Source organism: Narcine bancroftii, chromosome 6 (genome assembly GCF_036971445.1).
Source record: "Narcine bancroftii isolate sNarBan1 chromosome 6, sNarBan1.hap1, whole genome shotgun sequence".
Lineage (NCBI taxonomy): Eukaryota > Metazoa > Chordata > Chondrichthyes > Torpediniformes > Narcinidae > Narcine > Narcine bancroftii.
In genome coordinates, this window is record NC_091474.1 from 248,039,865 (window position 1) to 248,060,508 (window position 20,644).

At 57.2% G+C, this 20,644-nt stretch overlaps 2 protein-coding genes across 5 annotated transcripts in view; one reads left to right on the forward strand and one right to left on the reverse strand.

Annotated features, from left to right (window-relative positions):
- LOC138737223 (MAM domain-containing glycosylphosphatidylinositol anchor protein 1-like) overlaps positions 1-16,493 on the reverse strand; it is a 33,845-nt gene extending 17,352 nt beyond the window's left edge. For 2 of the 4 annotated variants that reach the window (XM_069887907.1, XM_069887909.1), the window contains exons 1-12: positions 16,402-16,493; positions 15,308-15,458; positions 9,006-9,275; positions 7,499-7,828; positions 5,755-6,054; positions 5,318-5,587; positions 4,800-4,951; positions 3,972-4,155; positions 3,711-3,734; positions 3,343-3,498; positions 2,949-3,110; positions 2,156-2,286 (exon numbers count right to left, since the gene is read on the reverse strand). In XM_069887907.1, coding sequence (XP_069744008.1) covers positions 2,156-2,286; positions 2,949-3,110; positions 3,343-3,498; positions 3,711-3,734; positions 3,972-4,155; positions 4,800-4,951; positions 5,318-5,587; positions 5,755-6,054; positions 7,499-7,828; positions 9,006-9,275; positions 15,308-15,428 — 2,100 coding nt within the window. In that variant the 5' untranslated portion in view covers positions 15,429-15,458; positions 16,402-16,493. The remainder of the gene's footprint in view (positions 1-2,155; positions 2,287-2,948; positions 3,111-3,342; positions 3,499-3,710; positions 3,735-3,971; positions 4,156-4,799; positions 4,952-5,317; positions 5,588-5,754; positions 6,055-7,498; positions 7,829-9,005; positions 9,276-15,307; positions 15,459-16,401) is intronic. The other 2 variants (XM_069887908.1, XM_069887910.1) reach the window with 2 other exon arrangements.
- Positions 16,494-16,918: 425 nt separating this feature from the next.
- Positions 16,919-17,854, forward strand: LOC138737387 (A-kinase anchor protein 5-like). The gene has a single exon (XM_069888134.1). The coding sequence runs from the start codon at positions 16,919-16,921 to the stop codon at positions 17,852-17,854; it is 936 nt and encodes a 311-aa protein (XP_069744235.1).
- Positions 17,855-20,644: the final 2,790 nt, after the last annotated feature.

Here is a 20,644-nt window from a genome sequence, read left to right on the forward strand (position 1 = left end):
CTCTCAGAATATTTTGGACCCGATTTGTGATATCTCGTACCCTTGCACCAGGGAGGCAGCACACCATGCGGGTATACTTATCTGGCCTACAGAACCTCCTGTCCGTACCCCTGACAATGGAGTCCCCAATAACTACTGTATTTCTCCTTTTCCTTTTCTTTTGCACCACTCTGCCAGGCTCATTCCCATTGACCTGGTGCCCGTGGCCATCTTCTGTCCAGTCATCTCCCTCAACAGAATCCAACACAACATAACTGTTGCTGAGTGGGATAGTCACTGGTGCGCTCTCCGTTTTTCTCGCTTTTTTCTTTCCCCCCAACGGTTTCCCACTTACTTGACATGGGTTCTGGAGTATTTATCGGCCTGAAGGTTGAGTCGATTAACTCCTCACTCTCCCTTACAAGCCACAGGTCATCAATCTGCACAACTCCATATCCCTAATTCGCTCCCTTAGTAACTGCATCTTGGTTCACCTGGTGCAGATGTGGCCATTTGGGAGGGTGGAGGTCACCCATTGTTCCCACATCTGACACCCAGTACAGAGCACAAACCCTATTGGCATAACTCTGAATACGAAGGCAAATAACTCAGCTTACCTTTTCCCCTTGCCTGCTTTCGCCAAAGCCTGGTAAGCCAAAGCCAGGAAGTCTCACTCCTTCACTGCTCCACTCCTTCACTGCTCCACTCCTTCACTGCTCCACTCCTTCACTGCTCCACTCCTTCACTGCTCCACTCCTTCACTGCTCCACTCCTTCACTGCTCCACTCCTTCACTGCTCCACTCCTTCACTGCTCCACTCCTTCACTGCTCCACTCCTTCACTGCTCCACTCCTTCACTGCTCCACTCCTTCACTGCTCCACTCCTTCACTGCTCCACTCCTTCACTGCTCCACTCCTTCACTGCTCCACTCCTTCACTGCTCCACTCCTTCACTGCTCCACTCCTTCACTGCTCCACTCCTTCACTGCTCCACTCCTTCACTGCTCCACTCCTTCACTGCTCCACTCCTTCACTGCTCCACTCCTTCACTGCTCCACTCCTTCACTGCTCCACTCCTTCACTGCTCCACTCCTTCACTGCTCCACTCCTTCACTGCTCCACTCCTTCACTGCTCCACTCCTTCACTGCTCCACTCCTTCACTGCTCCACTCCTTCACTGCTCCACTCCTTCACTGCTCCACTCCTTCACTGCTCCACTCCTTCACTGCTCCACTCCTTCACTGCTCCACTCCTTCACTGCTCCACTCCTTCACTGCTCCACTCCTTCACTGCTCCACTCCTTCACTGCTCCACTCCTTCACTGCTCCACTCCTTCACTGCTCCACTCCTTCACTGCTCCACTCCTTCACTGCTCCACTCCTTCACTGCTCCACTCCTTCACTGCTCCACTCCTTCACTGCTCCACTCCTTCACTGCTCCACTCCTTCACTGCTCCACTCCTTCACTGCTCCACTCCTTCACTGCTCCACTCCTTCACTGCTCCACTCCTTCACTGCTCCACTCCTTCACTGCTCCACTCCTTCACTGCTCCACTCCTTCACTGCTCCACTCCTTCACTGCTCCACTCCTTCACTGCTCCACTCCTTCACTGCTCCACTCCTTCACTGCTCCACTCCTTCACTGCTCCACTCCTTCACTGCTCCACTCCTTCACTGCTCCACTCCTTCACTGCTCCACTCCTCGCTGGCCGCTCCCTCCCCTTTCACTCCTTTTATTGGCCCCTTGACCAATTAACCCTGTCACTTTCAGTAAGCTCCTCCTCCTCCGACTCACAGCCCGTTTCTCTCCAAGCTCCTCCTCCGACTCCCAGCCGAACCAAGTATCTCAAACCCAGGCATCCGGGAGGCAACAGACCATTAGCGGGGGGGGGGGGGGGGGCCTCAATCTCTACTACAGAACTTCTCATATGTCCCCCGAACAATGGCATCACCTCTTACTACAGCTCACTCCTCCCTTCCCGTCCAACCCAAGCCCAACTGCAAACCCTACACCACACACACAGCCCGCCCCTCCCGTACTCCCCACCCCGCCTGCACCCCACCCCACCTGCAGACCCTTCTCCCCCCGCACACCCTGCCCCGCCCGCACATCTTCTCCACCCATACCCCTCCCTATCTCCCCCCACCCATAGATGCCCCCTCACCCTCCCCGTTACCTGGAAGGGCCCACTGGGTTTGATGGTGACACTGCCCAGACGCCACTCCTCTGCTTGGTTCCCACTCAGGCTCCACACTGGAGTCTCCACCGTCCTCACACCCAGGATCCGCACCAGCACATTCAGGGAACCTGTGGAGAGTAGGTTAGCAAACAGCAGGCCAGGGCATAACCAGGCAGGCCCAGACCAGAGCAGGGCACATCCAGGCCAGGTCCAGACCAGAGCAGGGTACATCCAGGCCAGGCCCACACCAGAGCAGGGGACATCCAAGCCAGGCCAGGCCCAAACCAGAGCAGGGTACATCCAGACCAGGCCAGGCCCAGACCAGAGTAGGGCACATCCAGACCAGGCCAGTACCAGTCCAGAGCATGGCACATCCAGACCAGGCCAGGCCCAGACCAGAGCAGGATCAGTTTGGGAATTGGATGTTCCAGGCCAGGACATCAATACATGATGGAGAGAGGGGGGGGGAATTAATAATGGGGAGAGGTGGGGGGGAGAGAGAGAGGGGAGGGGGGGTGGAGAGGGGAGGAATTGGATGTCCCAGGCCAGGACATCAGTACATGCTGGAGAGAGGGGGAGAAATTAATAATGAGGAGAGGTGGGGGGGAGAGGAGAGGGGGTAGAGGGGGGGTGGAGAGAGGAGGAGGAGGGGAGAAGGGAGGGGGCAGAGGGAGGAGGGATCGTGGGGGATCCAGGAATGAGACAGCAGGGTGGGATGGGTCGAGGGGTGGGAAGGGTCTGGCAGCAAGGAGGGGGAGTTCGGACGTTGGGGTCCGGCAGTGATACCTACCCACGTGTTTGCCATACATGTGGTAGTAGAAGCTGAAGCAGAATGGCTGGGGCCGCCTGGCCCGGAAGCCCACCCTGGTGCTGATGTTGTAGAGGGGGCTGAGCAGGCGTGCGCGGTCTCCTGGGCGCCGGGGGGTGGACGCCTCGATGAACATGTAGTAACCTGGGGTGAGGGGAACGAGGAATCAGTGCACAAGGTACAGCAGCCCCCTCCACCTCCCTTCAATGCTCCCCTCTCCCCATCCTTCACCCTCCCCCACTCCCTCCCCCGGCCTCCCATCCTTCACCTCCTCCCCTCTCCTCTCCCTCCCCCACCTGCCTCCCACCATCCCTCTCCCCCCTCCTCCCACCCTGCCCTCCCTTCCTCCTCCCACCCCTCCTTCCTCTGTGCCCACCGGTCTGGGAGCCGCTGCGGTCGGTATGGGGCCCAGTGTTGGGCGTTTTCCGGGGGTCCTGGGTCACATTGTTCTCACGGCTCCAGTCAAAATCATCACTGGCGTCTTGGGTGAAACCACAGAGCCCGACGTCCTCGAACCCACAGACCAGGTCCCCTGAGAGTCGTGGGGAAGAGTGAGAGGGTGTTCACAACACCTGACCCTCCCCTCCCGCCCCCATCCATCTCCACTCCCCTCCCTCTCCCGCCCCCTCCCTCCTCCCCCTATCACCCCTCCCTCTCCCCAGCAAGCACATAGGTGAGGGGGGTTGGAAGGTGGGGCGTGTGTGTGGAGGGGGCTGTGTGGGGTGGGGTCTGTAGGAACCTTACCTGAGGGGGCGCCAAAGGAAGCAGCTGATAAGGAACAGAGATATATCAGCACCGTGACCCCTTTGTAACCCTACCATGCCCCTTTCGTAACCCCTTCATAACCCCACCATGACCTCCACCATCCCATCTCCCTCAGACACCCTGGTCCCTGCTGCCCTCCTCCCCTACCCTTTTCCCCATCCCTCCCCCCCTTCCCCATCCCTCCCCCCTCCCCTCCCCCCTTCCCCATCCCTCCTTCATCCTCTCCCCAGTGGTACTGACGCTGGGTGTAGTGGATCCTGCGAGTGGCCATATCCCCTGGCCCGTAGCTGGTGATAGGCGTGAGCTCCAGCCAGTAACTGCGGGGAATGACAAGCCGGTTCACAGTGTACGACAGCAGGGAGCCTATCTCCACCGTCCTGTTCACGGGGATCAGTTCCGGCCGCCGCCTCCCACTGGGAGAATCCTGCCACCAGGGGAGCAGGAATGGGTCAGCAGGTTGGACAAGGGGGGGGGGGAAATCGGGGATAGGAGAGTCAGATAGCCGCTCCCCCATCCCTGTCTCCCCCTACCCCCTCGTCCCTCTCTTCCCCCACCCGTCCCCCTCTTCCCCCACCCGTCCCCCTCTTCCCCCACCCGTCCCCCTCTTCCCCCACCCGTCCCCCTCTTCCCCCACCCGTCCCCCTCTTCCCCCACCCGTCCCCCTCTTCCCCCACCCGTCCCCTCTTCCCCCACCCGTCCCCCCTCTTCCCCCACCCGTCCCCCCTCTTCCCCCACCCGTCCCCCCTCTTCCCCCACCCGTCCCCCTCTTCCCCGTTCACTCTACCTCCCCCCTTTGTGCCCCTCCCCTCCCCACTGACCTTTGCCCTCCTCTCCCTGCCCCATCTCCCCTGCCCCTCCTCCCCACCCTCCTTGCCCCCATCCCTGTCCAATCTCCCCCTCCCCTCTGTCCTTGTCTTCCTCTCTCCCCACCTCCCTTTCCCCCTCACCCCTGTCTCCCTCACCCCTGCCCTCCCCCAACCCACCTCTCTGTCCCCATCCCCATCCACCTCGCCCCTGTCCCCCTCCCTTTCCCATCCCCTTATTCCTCGTCCCCCTCAGGGTGCTCACCTCCTCCTGCACCTCCAGTCTGTAGGCCAGCACGTTGCCCACAGCCGAGGGCAGCCGTTGCGTCCACTGCATGATGAAGCTGTAGGTGTTGGCCGTTCGGCTCCTCACTGGCACAGGGGTGTCGAAGTAGAACTCCGGTGCATAGGCCCGTCCTGGACACACGGGCAGGCAGCTCAATGAGCACAGGTGGGCTAAGGACCACCAGCCTACTGACCCTCGACCCTAACCTACAGTCCCCTGGCCCTCGGAACCCCGGACCCCTGACCCTAACCTACAGACCCCCAACCCAAACCTAAAGACCCCCGACCCTAATCTACAGACGGCCAGTCCACGGACCCCTGACCATAACCTACAGACTCCTGACCCCCTACCCTAACTTACAGACCCCCGGCCCACAGACTCCCAGTTCTAACCTACAGACCCCTAACCCACGGACCTCCGGCCCATGGACGCCCAGCCCCCACCTACAGATCCCCAGCCCACAGAACCTGACTCCGACTCACTGACCCTGACCCTACCTGTCAGGTTGAAGCAGCAGGACCCTGAGCCCACAGCAGTCGACAGGCGACACTCGTACACCCCGTACGTGGCAGCCGTGACCCGGGGCAGCATCAGCTCGGACCGGTCAGGAGGCTCAAGCCCAGGCCCATCCAGGGCCACTCCCCCCAGGGTCCAGGCAGCCGAGGTCACCCTCAGGGGGTTCCCGCTCACCACCCGGCAGCTCAGGGTGACCCCTCGGCCCAGCCTCTGTCGGACGTCCGCAAACTCTGGCTCCACGACTGGGGGGTCTGTGGGGAGGGAGGGCAGGGCAAGGTCACAGTCTGCCTGACCCCTCACCCTCCCGAGACCCCTTTGACCTCTGACCCACCCTACCCAAAACTGACCCCACCCAACTTCTGACCCACACCTTTCCCACCCTTGTCCCCACCCCTCCCCCTCTACCGTGCCCACTTACACAGCACGTTGAGTTGGACGCTGCCCTCCCTGGGAGGGACGTTCAAGGCGTTGAAGCGTCCGGTCCGACACCGATAGACCCCACTCAGCTGCCGGCTGACGTTGTCCAGCCGCAGGGTCCCATCAAGGGTCTCCCACTCGGGCGTCTTCCCCAGCCCCGGCCCCATTTCCCGATCCTTATCCTCCATCCGGGACCACAGCACCAGTGGCTTGGGTTTCCCACTCACGGTGCAGAGCAGCTCGACCGAGGAGCCTTCCAGCGCCTCCACCACTGGGATCAGTACCTCCAGCACCGGTGGCTCTGGGAAACAGGAATGTGGGAGAGGGACAGGGGTCCCGGGGGAGGGGGTAGGGAAAGGGACCAGGGGGAGGGGATGGCGGGAGAGGGACAGGGAGCAGTGGGGGGGGGAGGGGAAGGGACCAGGAGGGTGGGACGAGGGAGGGGGGGTAAACAGAGGAGATGGAGGGGATGGGGACAAGGAGAACCAGGGGGTAGGGGGGGAATGGAGGGGGGGAAACGGAGGAGATGGGGAAAGGGACAGGGGGGACCGAGGCAGATAGAGGGGAGGGGGGAGGGAATGGGACCGGGGACAGGGGGTAAATGGAGGAGATGGAGAGAGGGACAGGGGGGCACCGGGGGGGAGGGAGGGGGGTGAAAGGGACCAGGGGGAGGGGACAGGGGGGGTAAACAGAGGAGATGGAGGGGATGGGGAGAGGGACGGGGGGACCGAGGCAGATAGAGGGGAGGGGGGGGAGGGAAAGGGACCAGGGGGCACCGGGTGGAGGGAGGGGGGTGGGCAAGGGACAGAGGGGTAAATAGAGGAGGTGGAGAGAGGGACAGGGGGAACCGAGGGGGAGGGAGGGGGGGGAAGGGACCAGGGGGAGGGGACAGGGGGTGTAAACAAAGGAGATGGAGGGGATGGGGAGAGGGACGGGGGGATGGGGAGAGGGACAGGGGGGACCGGGGCAGATAGACGGGACAGGGGAGGGGCCAGGGAGAGGGGACAGGGTGTGTGCAAAGAACCAGGTGGGAGGGACATGGAGAGGGAGGGGACGGGGGAGATGGACAGGGGGCACCAGGTTAGAGGGAGGGGGGGGGTCGAGGAGAGAGGGGAGAAGCAGAGGGAGGACCAGAATAGGGAGAGGGGTAGGAACCAGGGGATAGGGAAAGAGGAAGGGGTGGGGTAAGAGGGTGAGTGGAGAAGCAGAAGGCCAGAGGAGAGAGACAACATAATTCCAATTCCATCACCTCACCATTTAAAACCTTCTCATTGACAGTTCCCCTTTGCCAGTCCCAATACACCACCCCCCTCTGCACAGGCCTCTGTCTGAGTCTGTGCGTGAGACTGTGTGTGTGCACGGGCGTCAGGGCACTGGCATGTGGCTGTGTTAGCGTTGGAGATCGAGTGGGAGTGAATGCATGTGTGAATTTGAGCATCAGACCAGTATGTGCATATGTGTGAGTGCGTGCCCATGAGTGTAAATGTGTGAGCCCATGAGTTTAAGTGTGCGAACCCGTGCATGCAGGAGTGCGGGCAAGCCCATGCGCATACAAGTGAGCCCGTGAGTGCATGTATGCTCACGAGTGTAAGTGTGCAAGCCCATCAGTGTGTGTGCGAGCCTATGAGTGCAAGGGTGCACACCCATAAGTGTAAGTGGGTGAGCCCATGAGGGCTAGAGTCTGTGTGAGCTGGTGAGTGTAAGTGTGCGAGCCCGTGAGTGTAAGTGTGCGAGCATGCCCTCACCGATGCTGGTGGAGATGTTGACGTCCATGCTGAGCTCGCCTACGGCTGGGCTGCGGAGCGAGGCCACGCAGGTGTACGTGGCCGAGTCGGAGAACCTCATACTGATGATGTCCAGGCTGCTGACCCCAGGCGGGAACTCCTGGTCGTTGCGCGAGATGATGATGCGTCCACTGGGTTTCAGGGCACGGCCGTTCTTCAGCCAGCGGTAGGTCAGCTCCTCCTGTGGCACAGCCTCCACCTGGCACGATACCTTCACCTCCCGCTCCAGGTGGATCTTCTCATCGTCGTGGAACGGGTCGGGCGTGATCCAAAACCGCCCGTTCCTCAGGGCTGGGGAGGGTAGGGGTCATCATGAGGCACTGGGGGAGGAGGGTCACATACAGGCACTGGGGGAGGGGGGTCACATACAGGCACTGGGGGAGGGGGGTCACATACAGGCACTGGGGGAGGGGGTCACATAAAGACACTGGGGGGTCACATACAGGCACTGGGGGAGGGGATCATTTAAAGACACTGATTCACATAGTCACAGATTCTGGGAGAGGGGGATCACATACAGGAACTGGGGAGGGGGGTCACCGTGAGGCACTGGGGGGAGGGGGTCACATACAGACACTGGGAGAGGCGGGACACCTACAGACTCTGGGGGGGGGGTCACCTACAGACACTGGGGGAGGCAGGACACCTGCAGACACTGGGGTGGGGGGTCACCTACAGACACTGGGGTGGGGGGGTCACCTACAGACACTGGGGTGGGGGGGTCACCTACAGACACTGGGGTGGGGGGGTCACCTACAGACACTGGGGTGGGGGGGTCACCTACAGACACTGGGGTGGGGGGTCACCTACAGACACTGGGGTGGGGGGTCACCTACAGACACTGGGGTGGGGGGTCACCTACAGACACTGGGGTGGGGGGTCACCTACAGATACTGCAGGAGAGATGATTACTGAGAGACAACGGGTGCACCAGCGGGTCTCAAGTTACACAGGGGAAGACACAGAGGCCCCGGGACGATGAGGAACTGGTACGGGGGTTGGGGGAAGTCCCAGCAAGGTGGGATGTCCTGGCAAGGAGGTAGGGCTGGCACAGTGGGCATATTACAGCACCGTGGAGCTATATTGGCATATTGGGGATGTCCTGACACGACGGTAATGTCATAGCACAGTGGGCGGGTCACGGCACAATGGGCGTTTCACAGTGGGGGTGTCCCGGCACAGCAGATAGGTCCAGGCACAGTGGGAATGTACCAGCACAGTGGGAAGGTCCCATCACAATGCAAATATATCGGCATGCTGTTGATATTCCGGCAAGATGGGAGTATACCGGCTCGGCGGGGATGTCTCAGAATGGAGGCGATGTCCCGGCATGGCAGAATGAACTGGTATAGCAGGGATTTCCTGGCACAGTGGGAATGTCCCGGCATGGTGGAATGTACCAGTATGGCAGGAATGTCCCGACACAGTGGGGATGTACAGCTTGGTGGATGGTCGCTGGGGCACTCACCGCGGACCAGGATCTCCACTGATTTACGGGCTTGGTTCCCGACACCGTTGCTGGCCGAGCAGTTGTAGAATCCAGACTGTTCATTAGTGATAGCCGTGATCCACAGTTTTCCACCCTCGATCCGTGTGTTGTCCAGCATGGGGCCAGGGGAATGAGACCACCAGAGTTCAGGACGGGGGTCTCCACCATCGATGAAGCACTCCACCTCAACGTTGGTTCCAGGGTCCACCACCAACACCTCAGGCACCGACAGAGACAGCACAGGGGGGGCTGGGGGGCAGAGGCATGTCAGCATTTGCGATCTCCATCAGTACCACCCAATAGCAAGGGTCCTGTCCCATTTCTGGGGGGTCTTGTCCCATCCCTGGGGTTCGTGTACCATCTCCAGGGTTCCCAGTGCATCTAAAACGTTCCTGTCCCATCCCCGAGGGTTCCATCCATCTCTGGGGGACCCAGCCTGGCAGTGAGACTCCTATCTCATCTGTGGGACTCAGCCTAACAGTGAAGATCCCATTGCAACACTGGTGGTCTTACATTCCTGTGCCAGTCTGACTCGAGTCTCCACATCATACCAGCCTCTACCACCAATCCCAGCAACACATTTCAGTCAGCCACAACTCTCTGACATCACCCCTAAACTTTTGTCCATCACCTACATCTGATCTGGTCTGATATTTGTTATCATCTGTCCACCCTTATCTCTGCCTCTCAGAATCTTGTCTACCTCCATCAAGTCTCCTCTCATCCTACACTCCAGGGAGAAAAGTCCCAGCTCTGCTCACCTGGCCTCATGACTTGTTTCTCAATCCAGGCAAGATCCTGGGAAATCCCCTCTGGCCCCTCTCCACAGCTTCCACATCCTTCCTGTAATGAGGTGACCAGAACTGAACACAATCCTCTAAGTGTGGACTCACCAGAGATTTGTAGAGTTGTACCATGACCTCTCTACTCCTGAACTCAATCCCCCTATTAATGAATCCCAGCATCCCATAGGCCTTCTTAACTATCCTATCAACCTGTGTGGTGACCTTGAGGGATGTTTGGATTTGGACCCCAAGGTCCCTCTGTTCATCCACACCCTTCAGTAATCGACCATTAACCCTGGACTCAGCCTCCTGGTTTGTCCGTCCAAAATGCATCACCTCACACTGATCCGGATTGAACTCCATCTGCCACTTTTCTGCCCAACTCTGCATCCTGTCAATATCTTCTTGTAACCTTCGACAACTTTCAAATCAAGTTTACTGTCATCTAATGGTACAGATGCCACCCGATGAAACAATGGTGTAAAACGCGCAGACATACACCCAGACAGATGTACTATACACACGCAGGACAAGTGTTTCATCAATACAAATAAATAAAGATAGATAAATATTGTTTTTATTGTTTTGTACATATGAGGGTCTCGAGTGGTCAGTGTGAGAAGTTCCTTTGGTCGTTCATCATTCTCCCTGCCCGAGGGAAGAAGCGGTTCCTCAGCCTGGTGGCGCTGGCTCTGATCCTCCTGAATCTCTTCCCCGACGGGAGCAGCTGGAAGATGCTGTGTGAGGGGTGGAAGGGGTTCTGCCTGCCCTCCTCAGACAATGATCCCAGTAGATCATGTCGATGGGGGGGGGGGGGGAGGGAAACTCCAGTGATCCTCTCGGCCACTATTATGTCCCTGTGGATTGATCCTGATCCATTTCTCTGCAGCGACTGTCCCCACACTGTGATGCAGCCGGCTAGGACGCTCTCAATAGAGGCTCCTGTAGAAGGTTGATGTGATGGTGGCCAGTGGCCTTGCTCACTTCACTCTTCTCAGGAAGGGCAGTCGCTGTTGTACCTTCCTGACAAGTGAGGAGATGTTGAGTGTCCACAATGGGTCATTAATTCAGTGAACTCCAAGGAACCTGGTGTCTTCACTCTCTCCCCACTATAGAGTTGTTGATGTAAAGTGGAGGTTGGGCATTCCTGGTCCTCCTGAAGTCCACAATCATCTCCTCTTGTCCACATTGAGACCCAGGTTGTTACCCTCACACCATTTCCAAGATTTCTCACCTCCTTCTACACTATCCACAACACCTCCAAACTTTATCCCAGAACAGACTCACGTGGATCACCACCAGGCGATTGGAGACGTTGTGGACAGTGAGGAAGGTTTGAAAAGCTGCAGAGGGATCTGGACCAAGTGGGAAAATGGGCTAAAAAATGGCCGATGGAGTTTAATGGAAACAAGTGTGAGGTGTTGCATTTTGAAAGGAAAAACTAAGAAAGGACGTACACGGTAAATGGTCGGGCTTTGAGGAGTGCGGTAGAACAGAGGGATCTAGGAATACTTAAGAGTTCAAGACATTGGAGCTTAAGTAACCCATTCAGCCCATTGAGTCTACCCCACCATTCTCCCACTCAGCCCCACTGCTCGCCCTTCTCTCCATAATCTTTGACACCCTGACTATTCAGATCCCCATCAATCTCTGCCTTAAATACACCTAATGTCCCGGCCTCCATAGCCGCCTGTGGTAACAAACTCCAGATGTTCTCCACTTGCTGGGTAAAGAAATTCCTCCACATCTGTTCTAAATGAGCCCTTCAATCCTGAAGTTGTGCCCTCTTGTCCTGGACTCCCCGACTGTGGGAAACACTTTTCCCACATCTACTCATTCCAGGTCTTTCAACATTCAAAATGCTTCTATGACACTCCCCCCCTCATTCTTCTGAACTCCAAGGAGTCCAATCCAAGGGCCGTCCAACATTCCCCATGTGCTCATCCCTTCATTCCAGGAATCATTCATGTGAATCTTCTCAGAGCCCCCCTCCAACGCTCATCCTTTCTTAAATAAGGAGCCCAAAACTGTTCCCCGTCCTCCAAGTGAGGCCTCCCCAGTGCCTTCTAAAGCCTCCACACCCCATCCTTGCCTCTGTCCCATCACCTTCTTCACCACCGACCCAACCTGGAGTTGGGTGATTCTAAGTTTACGTGGACATTCACATTGGTCACAGTCACACAACTGCTATTAGGAGCTGATTTTCTCAGACCACGTGGCCTGCTGGTTGACCTAGAGGAACAAAGGCTCGTTCATACCAACACTTTCTAGACCTTCACCCTAGGTGAGGCCAAGCAGCCGGCCCTGCATTTAGACTCCCTTACTCTTTCGTAGAATGAATTTGCCAGGTTGTTGCTGGAATTCCAATAATAAAGCTGCAATTCACCTCAGCAATGCTGAAACATGGGGTGCAGCACCACATACCAACCGAAGAACCTCCGCTGCATGCCCGAGCTCACAGGCTCCTTCCAGAAAACTAACCGTCTGGCCAAGGAAGAGTTTGAAAGGATGGAGGACATGAGTATTGTACAACAGTCCAAAAACTCTTGGACGCTCCACGTGGTTCCCAAGTCCGCAGGCAGATGGAGACCCTGTGGTGATTACCACAGGTTGAACGAGATTACTGCATCGGATCGCTACCCAGTACCACATTTACAGGACTTCATGTCCAACCTGCAGGGACTCTGTATCTTTCCCAAGGAGGATTTGGTCCAGGGGTATCATCAGATCCAGGTCCACCAGGGTGACATTCCAAAAACAGTTATTATTACACCCTTTGGCCTTTGTGAATTCAGAAGGATGCCTTTTGGGCTCAAGAATGCCTCGCAGACTTTACAAAGTTTAAAGGACAGTGTGGGACGTGGTCTCGTCTCTACCTTCATATTCCTAAATGGCATACTTATCACTAGCCACAGTCGTCAGGAACATCTGTCCCACCTGCGCAAGCTTTGCACTCGTTTGAACAAGTTTGGGCTGACCATCTACCTGGCCAAGTGTCAATTCAGGTTAGTGACCATCAACTTTCTGTAGAATTGACAAACACAGAGGAAAGCCACTACCGGCAAAGGTCGAGGTGATCTGGGCATTCGCTAAGCCCAGCACAGTTAAAGGCCTCCAGGAGTTAATTCAAATGGTGAACTTTTATTCCCAGTTTCTACTATCAACGGCTCTTCGCCCTGGTGTCAGGCAAGGCAAGGGATGTCATTTGGGACAAAGAATTATCGGTAGCATTCGAGAACGCCAAGGAAGTACTGGCTAATGCTGCATTGCTGGTCCACCCAAGAGTGGATGTCCTGTCGGCCCTGACAGTGGATGAACAGTACATCGATGGGCATTGGAAATCATTCACTTTCTTTAGCAAGCACCTAAGACCAGCAGAATCAAGTACAGTGCTTCTGATCGAGAATTGATGACACTGTACCTAGCTATCAGACATTTCAGGTACTTTCTAGAAGGCAGGCATTTCACGGCTTTTATGGGCCGCAAGCCACTTGCATTTGCCTTCACTAAGGTATCAGATCCATGGTTGGCTTGTCAACAGAGACATTTATCATATATTTCTGAGTTCATCACGCCCATCAAAAACATCTCAGGAAAGGCCAGCGTAGTGGCAGTCTCAAACCTGCAGCTGGAAGAAATTCCAGTTGGCCCAGGGGAGCTCAAACTCCTGAGATGTATCTACAGGTCATCCATGCCTAATCGTTCTGGTGGCCTGGAGGCGGCAGGTATTTGATGTGGTACATGGGTTGGCACATCTATCTATCAGAACGACTGTCCTGATGGTAGCCAACAGATTTGTGTAGCATGGCCTTCAAAAACAGATCAGCAATTGGGTGAAGACAGGTACTTGTTGCCAGACATCCAACCTCCAGCAACACACGAAACCCCCACTACAATCTTTTGATCTGACGTATCGGAGGTTTGATCATGTACTTGTGGACATTGTAGGCCCCCTGCCGGTGTCATGTGGTCACTGTTTTCTTCTCACTGTAGTGGATCAGGCCATGTGATGGCCAAAGGCGGTTCCACTCCAGATACAACTACCGATATCTGCACCAGGGCCCTCATTTCTGCCTGGATAGCACGTTTCAGTCTGCCATCACACATCACGTCTGACAGGGGTGTCCAATTCGCGTCAAGCCTGTGGTCAGCCATGGCCACCCTGCTTGGACCAAGTTGCACCATACAACTGCATACCACCTACAATCCAACAGACTAGCAGAAAGGTTCCACAGGCATTTGAAATCAGCCCTTATGGTGCGTCTGCAGGGACCTAACTGGATTGACGAATTGCCGTGGATACTCTTGGGCATACGAATGGCACAAGGATGATATAGGTGCCTCCTCGGCAGAGCTGGTCTACGGTGCGCCCCTGATGGTTCCAGGAGAATTTGTATCAGACTCACGAGGACGGGAGGAGACGCCCCCAGCCGTCCTAAGCCAGCTCAGTGAGGTTTGGTTCTTTAGCGCCCATACCGCCATCTCAACCCGGTCAGGCCAGATCCTACATACCCCAGAACCTGCAGAACTCCAAGAGCATTCCAGCGTCTGTATGAGGGGCCCTTCCAGGTACTAAGACGCAATAGTTCGACGTACAGTTTGGACATCAGAGGTAAAGAGGAAGCTTTTGAAACTGACGCCTCAAACCTGCCCGTCAGGATTTGGAGGGACCTCTCATGGTTCAGGCGCCTCAGCGGAGAGGAGGACTGCCCAAACAAAAAAATATACATACTTCAGGCTTCGGGGGTCCGCAGCAGGATTGCTGGTTCGGAGGTGGGGGGAGGGTCGTGTGGCACCCATTACCAGCAAGCGAACCGGGTCCCAAAATGGCAGACATGTCATGGAAAAAGCAGGAAACTGACCTGCATCCAAGACGTGTTTTTATCTGGGCTGACGATATTACATCCGGTCTACGTGACAGAAGCAGTGATGTGTATAAGCCCAGCCCAGCAGGCAAACCTGGAGGTGTCAGTCTTACACTAGACTCCACAGCGTGTACATTGACTTCCCCGCGTATACATAACTCGACAATGTGTACAGTAACGTCAATAGGAGCTCAGTATAGAATACTTCGCTACAAGGCCAAATGTGGAGTATCGTGTGCAGTTCTGTTCACCGAACTACAAGAAAGATACCAATAACAGAAGATTTACTAGGATGTTATTTCAGGAACTGAGTTACAGGGAAAGGAGCGGAGAAGATGAGGGGACATTTACAGAGTAAATGTAGCTCGGCTTTTTCCACTGAGGGTGGGTGAGATACAAACCAGAGGACATGGGTTAAGGGTGAAAGGGGAAAAGTTTCAGGTGAACTTCTTCACACAGAGAGGGGGTGTGGAACAAGCTTCCAGCTGAAGTGGTGAATGTGGGCTCAATGTTAACATTTGAGAGGAATTTGGACAGGTCTGTAGATGGGAGGTGTAGGGAGGGAAATGGACTGGTGTAGGTCAGTGGGACGAGGCAGAATAACAGTCCAGCATGGCCAAAGGGCCTTTACCTGTGTGGCAATGTTCTCTGGTTCTACCAGCGACCAGCCTGGAGTTTCTGCAGCAAACCAGTTCTGAATCCAAGCAGCCAAGGATCCATGTCGTCTGCCTCATGATTTTCAGAAAAACCATCAGACCCTCTCAAAACAGGGAGGTTCGGGGCTGTGAGGGTGGGAAGGGTTGGAATGACATGGGGTGGGTTTATACAGGTCAGTACAATACCGGGGACATGCTTGTGTTGAATGAGATCCCCGCAGGGTCCAACCGTCCAATCCGACTGCTGTCAGCTCCCTACAGGCTTTAAATGGCCCCTTAAAGGAGCTGGCGGTGGCTTATTTTAAAATCCCGCACCTGTGGGGTCTGTGCCCAAGATGGAGGCTCCTGTGATCGGTAGCAGCCACTAGAGGTTACAGGCTCCAGGGAAGCTGAGGACTGGAGCAGGGCACCAGAAAACGGGAAGACCACCCGCCCATTTGAGAAGAAGCAGAGGGGACGACCCTAGGGATGGTGACCCTGGCTGTGAACCAGTGAGGGAGATTTGAGGCTGAACACACAGGCTGCGGGTGGCTGGAAACTGGCTGGGACTGGCTGGAGGGGGACCATGTATCGGAACCGGGATGCGAGGGGGTGCCGTGGCCCTGGAGGGTCCCTGACCATGTTGGAGGTTCAGATCTGGAACTCACGTTCCCGATGGTTTGGAATAGACTGTGTGTGGCTGTGGGGCCGCCATGGGAGGCAAATCCACAGACACTCTGCCGGGGGGGGAACACACTCTTTTGTTCTCTCTGATTGTAGGTCCGTCTGTAAGAGGCCGGTGGTGAATCTTACAACAGACGAAATGAACTCTTGTGTGATATTGTGTCATTTCTGTCAATAAAATAATCTTGAATTTTACTCTGAATCAGTGCATGGTCACTGAGGGGCGGGAGAGACCCGACAATCTCCCTCTCAATATTTTATTTGCATCGTCCCCTCCTCAGCTCCCTGGCCAGAGGAACCCACCCAAGCCTCTCCACACACTGCACCAGCCCCAGCCGGGTCTGCTGTTCCCCCCTCCGTGCATACCCCTCCCCCCCACCATGTCAGGGACAGGGTCACTACTCACCTGTGCTGTTCTTCAGGAGGAAGGATGTGGATCTGTCGGGAATGTCACACACGTGGCGGACAGACACCAGGCAGGTGAAGTTGGCGTAGTCTCGGGGCCGCAGGTCCTTCAACTTCAACACCTTGGTCTCTCCCTGTGAGGAACCGGGCCGGGGGTGGGGGGGGGCGTCAGAGGGACACTCACACAGGCCGTGCTGGTATAGTCAGCAGCTCCCACATAGCCCCTGCCCCCCACACACCTCTGGCCTGGCCACGGGGTGGAAGGGGCAACATATGGGGTCAGGGGTCAGGGCATGGGCATGATGTGGGATCAGGGGTGGGGTCATGTGTTGGGGTAAGGGGAGTGGGGTCAGGGGTAGGAGAATGGGTCATGGACTGGCATGTGGAGTCATGGGGTTAGGGATCTTGTCATGTGGGCACAGTGTGGGGTCAGGGGTCAAAGGTCAGGAATGGGGACAGGAACAGTGTTGGGGTGGGGTCTAGGGTCAAGAGTGGAGGCGTGGAAACAGTGTGGAGTAATGGCGTATTTGGACGGGGTCAGGGGCATGGCGTGGGGTAAGGGTGAAAAATTGTGGGGGCACCTGGTGGGTGGAACAGGGAGGGGGTCGCAGTGGGAAGGGGGTCCCGGTGGGGGAGTGAAGGGGGATCCGGTGGAAGAAGAGGAGGGGGTCCTGGTTGGAGAAGAGGAGGGGGTCCTGGTTGGAGAAGAGGAGGGGGTCCTGGTTGGAGAAGAGGAGGGGGTCCTGGTTGGAGAAGAGGAGGGGGTCCTGGTTGGAGAAGAGGAGGGGGTCCTGGTTGGAGAAGAGGAGGGGGTCCTGGTTGGAGAAGAGGAGGGGGTCCTGGTTGGAGAAGAGGAGGGGGTCCTGGTTGGAGAAGAGGAGGGGGTCCTGGTTGGAGAAGAGGAGGGGGTCCTGGTTGGAGAAGAGGAGGGGGTCCTGGTTGGAGAAGAGGAGGGGGTCCTGGTTGGAGAAGAGGAGGGGGTCCTGGTTGGAGAAGAGGAGGGGGTCCTGGTTGGAGAAGAGGAGGGGGTCCTGGTTGGAGAAGAGGAGGGGGTCCTGGTTGGAGAAGAGGAGGGGGTCCTGGTTGGAGAAGAGGAGGGGGTCCTGGTTGGAGAAGAGGAGGGGGTCCTGGTTGGAGAAGAGGAGGGGGTCCTGGTTGGAGAAGAGGAGGGGGTCCTGGTTGGAGAAGAGGAGGGGGTCCTGGTTGGAGAAGAGGAGGGGGTCCTGGTTGGAGAAGAGGAGGGGGTCCTGGTTGGAGAAGAGGAGGGGGTCCTGGTTGGAGAAGAGGAGGAGGTCCTGGTTGGAGAAGAGGAGGGGGTCCTGGTTGGAGAAGAGGAGGGGGTCCTGGTTGGAGAAGAGGAGGGGGTCCTGGTTGGAGAAGAGGAGGGGGTCCTGGTTGGAGAAGAGGGGGAGGGGCCCCAATGGGGAAGAGGAGGGTGTCCCGTTGTGGAGTGAGAGGGGAGAGGGACCCAGTGGGCGATGGGAGGCGATGCGAGGAGGTCCTGGTGAGGAGCAGATCCTGATGGGGGGAGGGGTTCCCAGTGGGAGAGGGGTGTGGGGATCCTGGGAGGGGATGGGGGGAAGGGAGGGTGCTCCCAGTGGGGATGGGGGGAGGGGAGTGGGCTCCCAGTGGGGATGGGGGGAGGGGAGGTGGCTCCCAGTGGGGATGGGGGGAGGGGAGGGGGCTCCCAGTGGGGATGGGGGAGGGGAGGGGGCTCCCAGTGGGGATGGGGGAGGGGGCTCCCAGTGGGGATGGGGGGGGAGGGGGCTCCCAGTGGGGATGGGGGAGGGGAGGGGGCTCCCAGTGGGGATGGGGGAGGGGAGGGGGCTCCCAGTGGGGATGGGGCTCCCAGTGGGGATGGGGGAGGGGAGGGGCTCCCAGTGGGGATGGGGGGAGGGGAGGGGGCTCCCCGTGGGGATGGGGGAGGGGAGGGGGCTCCCCGTGGGGATGGGGGGAGGGGAGGGGGGCTCCCAGAGGGGATGGGGGGGAGGGGAGGGGGCTCCCAGTGGGGATGGGGGGAGGGGAGGGGGCTCCCAGTGGGGATGGGGGGAGGGGAGGGGGCTCCCAGTGGAGATGGGGGAGGGGAGGGGGCTCCCAGTGAGGAGGGGGTCCCGGTGGGGGTGGGGGACCCAGTGAGGAGGGGTTCCCAGTGGGGGAAAGGGGGAGGAGGAGAGGGGATCCTGGAGGGGGAGAGGGTCCTGGTGAGGAGGGGTTCCCGGTGGGGGAAGGGAAGGGGCCCTGGTGGGGAAGGGGAGGGGATCTGGTGGGAGAGGAGGTCCCAGTGAGGAGGGTTTCCCAGTGTGGGAGGGGATCCTGGTGGGGAGGGGGTCCCAGTAGGGGAGGGGAGGGGATCCCGGCCTTGGCCTCACCTGGGTGTAAAGTGGTTCATAGATGTCGACTCCGTTGTCCTGTCGCTGGGTGACGGGCTGCCCGTCGCGTTTCCAGGTGAAGTGTGCCGGGGGGTTGGAGTTGACCGTGCATCGCAGGAAGACAGTTCGTTCTCGGTAATAATTCTCCCCACGCACATCACTCACACTCTGGTGAACTGTCAACACCGGCTCATCCAGGTCTGCAATAGAACGCAGCCATCAGCTAGCCAGTCAAAGCAACGGTGCCCTTGGCAACGGGACCGGTCACTCAGCGAAGGAAAGGGACCCTCGGTAATGATGGGGCGTAGGCCAGACCAGGACAGGCCCTTCATCCTGCATGCCTGCGCTGGGCACAATGTTTCACATCCCCTCCTCGCGCATCTGGAAACACAACGACTGGACCTGCTTCTACACCCGACAACCACAGCCAATCACGAACCAAGGGCAATCCATGCTGGCTTGTGATTAGCTGCTTCTGTGCTGCCAAGGGGAACAGCAATTGGTCAGCTAATGTGAGGAGGGCCAGTGATTGGTCAGTTTAGGTGAGGAGGGGAAGTGATTGGTCAACTGAGGTGAGATGGGGCAGTGTTTGGTCGGCTGAGGAGAGGAGGGGGAGTGATTGGTTGGTTGAAGTGAGATGGGGCAGTGATTGGTCAGCTGAGGTGAGGGGAGGCTCAGAAGGGAAGGTGGGGGAGAGGGATGGTGATTGGGGACTCGTTGGTTTGGTGAACAGATAGGAGGTTCTGTGAATGACATCGAACCTCCCAGACGGGGAAGGCCAGGGTCAGGGTAAGGGACGTCTCTGATTAAGTTCACATCATTCTGGAGGGGAAGGGGAAGCATCTGGGTGTCGTGGTCCACGTGGGGACCAATGATGGAGACAGGAGTGGGGATGAGGTCCTCAAGAGGGAATATAGGGAGTTAGGGAAGAAGTTAAACAGCAGAACCTCGAGGGTGGTGATCTCAGGATCACTGCCTGTACCATGGATCAGGGAGGGGAGGAACAGGACGTTGTGGCACATGAATTGGTGAGGCCAAATTTGGAATATTGTGTGCAGTTTTGGTCCCTGAATTACAGGAAGGATATAACCAGTATAGAGAGAGAGTGCAGAGGAGGTTTACGAGAATGTTGATGGGGGTTCAGGGTTTGAGTTACAGGGAACGGTTGGATAGGCTGGGACTTTATTCTCTGGAGCATAGAAGGTTGAGGTGATTTGATAGAGGTATTCAAAGTTATTAGAGGGACGGATGGAGTCCATGTGGACAGCCTTTTCCCACTGAGAGGAGGGGAGATTCAAACAAGAGGGCACAGATTGAGAGTAAAAGGGGAAAAGTTTAGGGGAAACATGAGGGGAAATTTTTTTCACTCAGGGGGTGGTGGGAGTACGGAATGAGCTTCTGCCCAAAGTGGTAAATGTGGATTCGATTTTAATATCTAAGGAAAAGTTGCATAGTTTTATGGACAAAAGAGGTTTGGAGGATTATGGTCCAGATGTGGGTCAATAAGACGAGGTAGGAGAATGTCTTCTGCATGGGCTAGAAGGGACGAACTGACCTGTTTCTAATGTGTAATTGTTATATGGTTATATAATTTGTAAGGAGGGCAGTGATTGGTCTGCCGAGAGAAGTACAGGGGCTGCAGGAGATGGTGATGGGTTTGGGCAGATGGTGATGGATCTGGGAGAGAGGTTCAGGGGCTGCAGGAGATGGTGATGGATCTGGGAGAGAGGTTCAGGGGCTGCAGGAGATGGTGATGGGTCTGGGAGAGATGGTGATGGGTCTGGGAGAGATGGTGATGGGTCTGGGAGAGATGGTGATGGGTCTGGGAGAGATGGTGATGGGTCTGGGAGAGATGGTGATGGGTCTGGGAGAGAT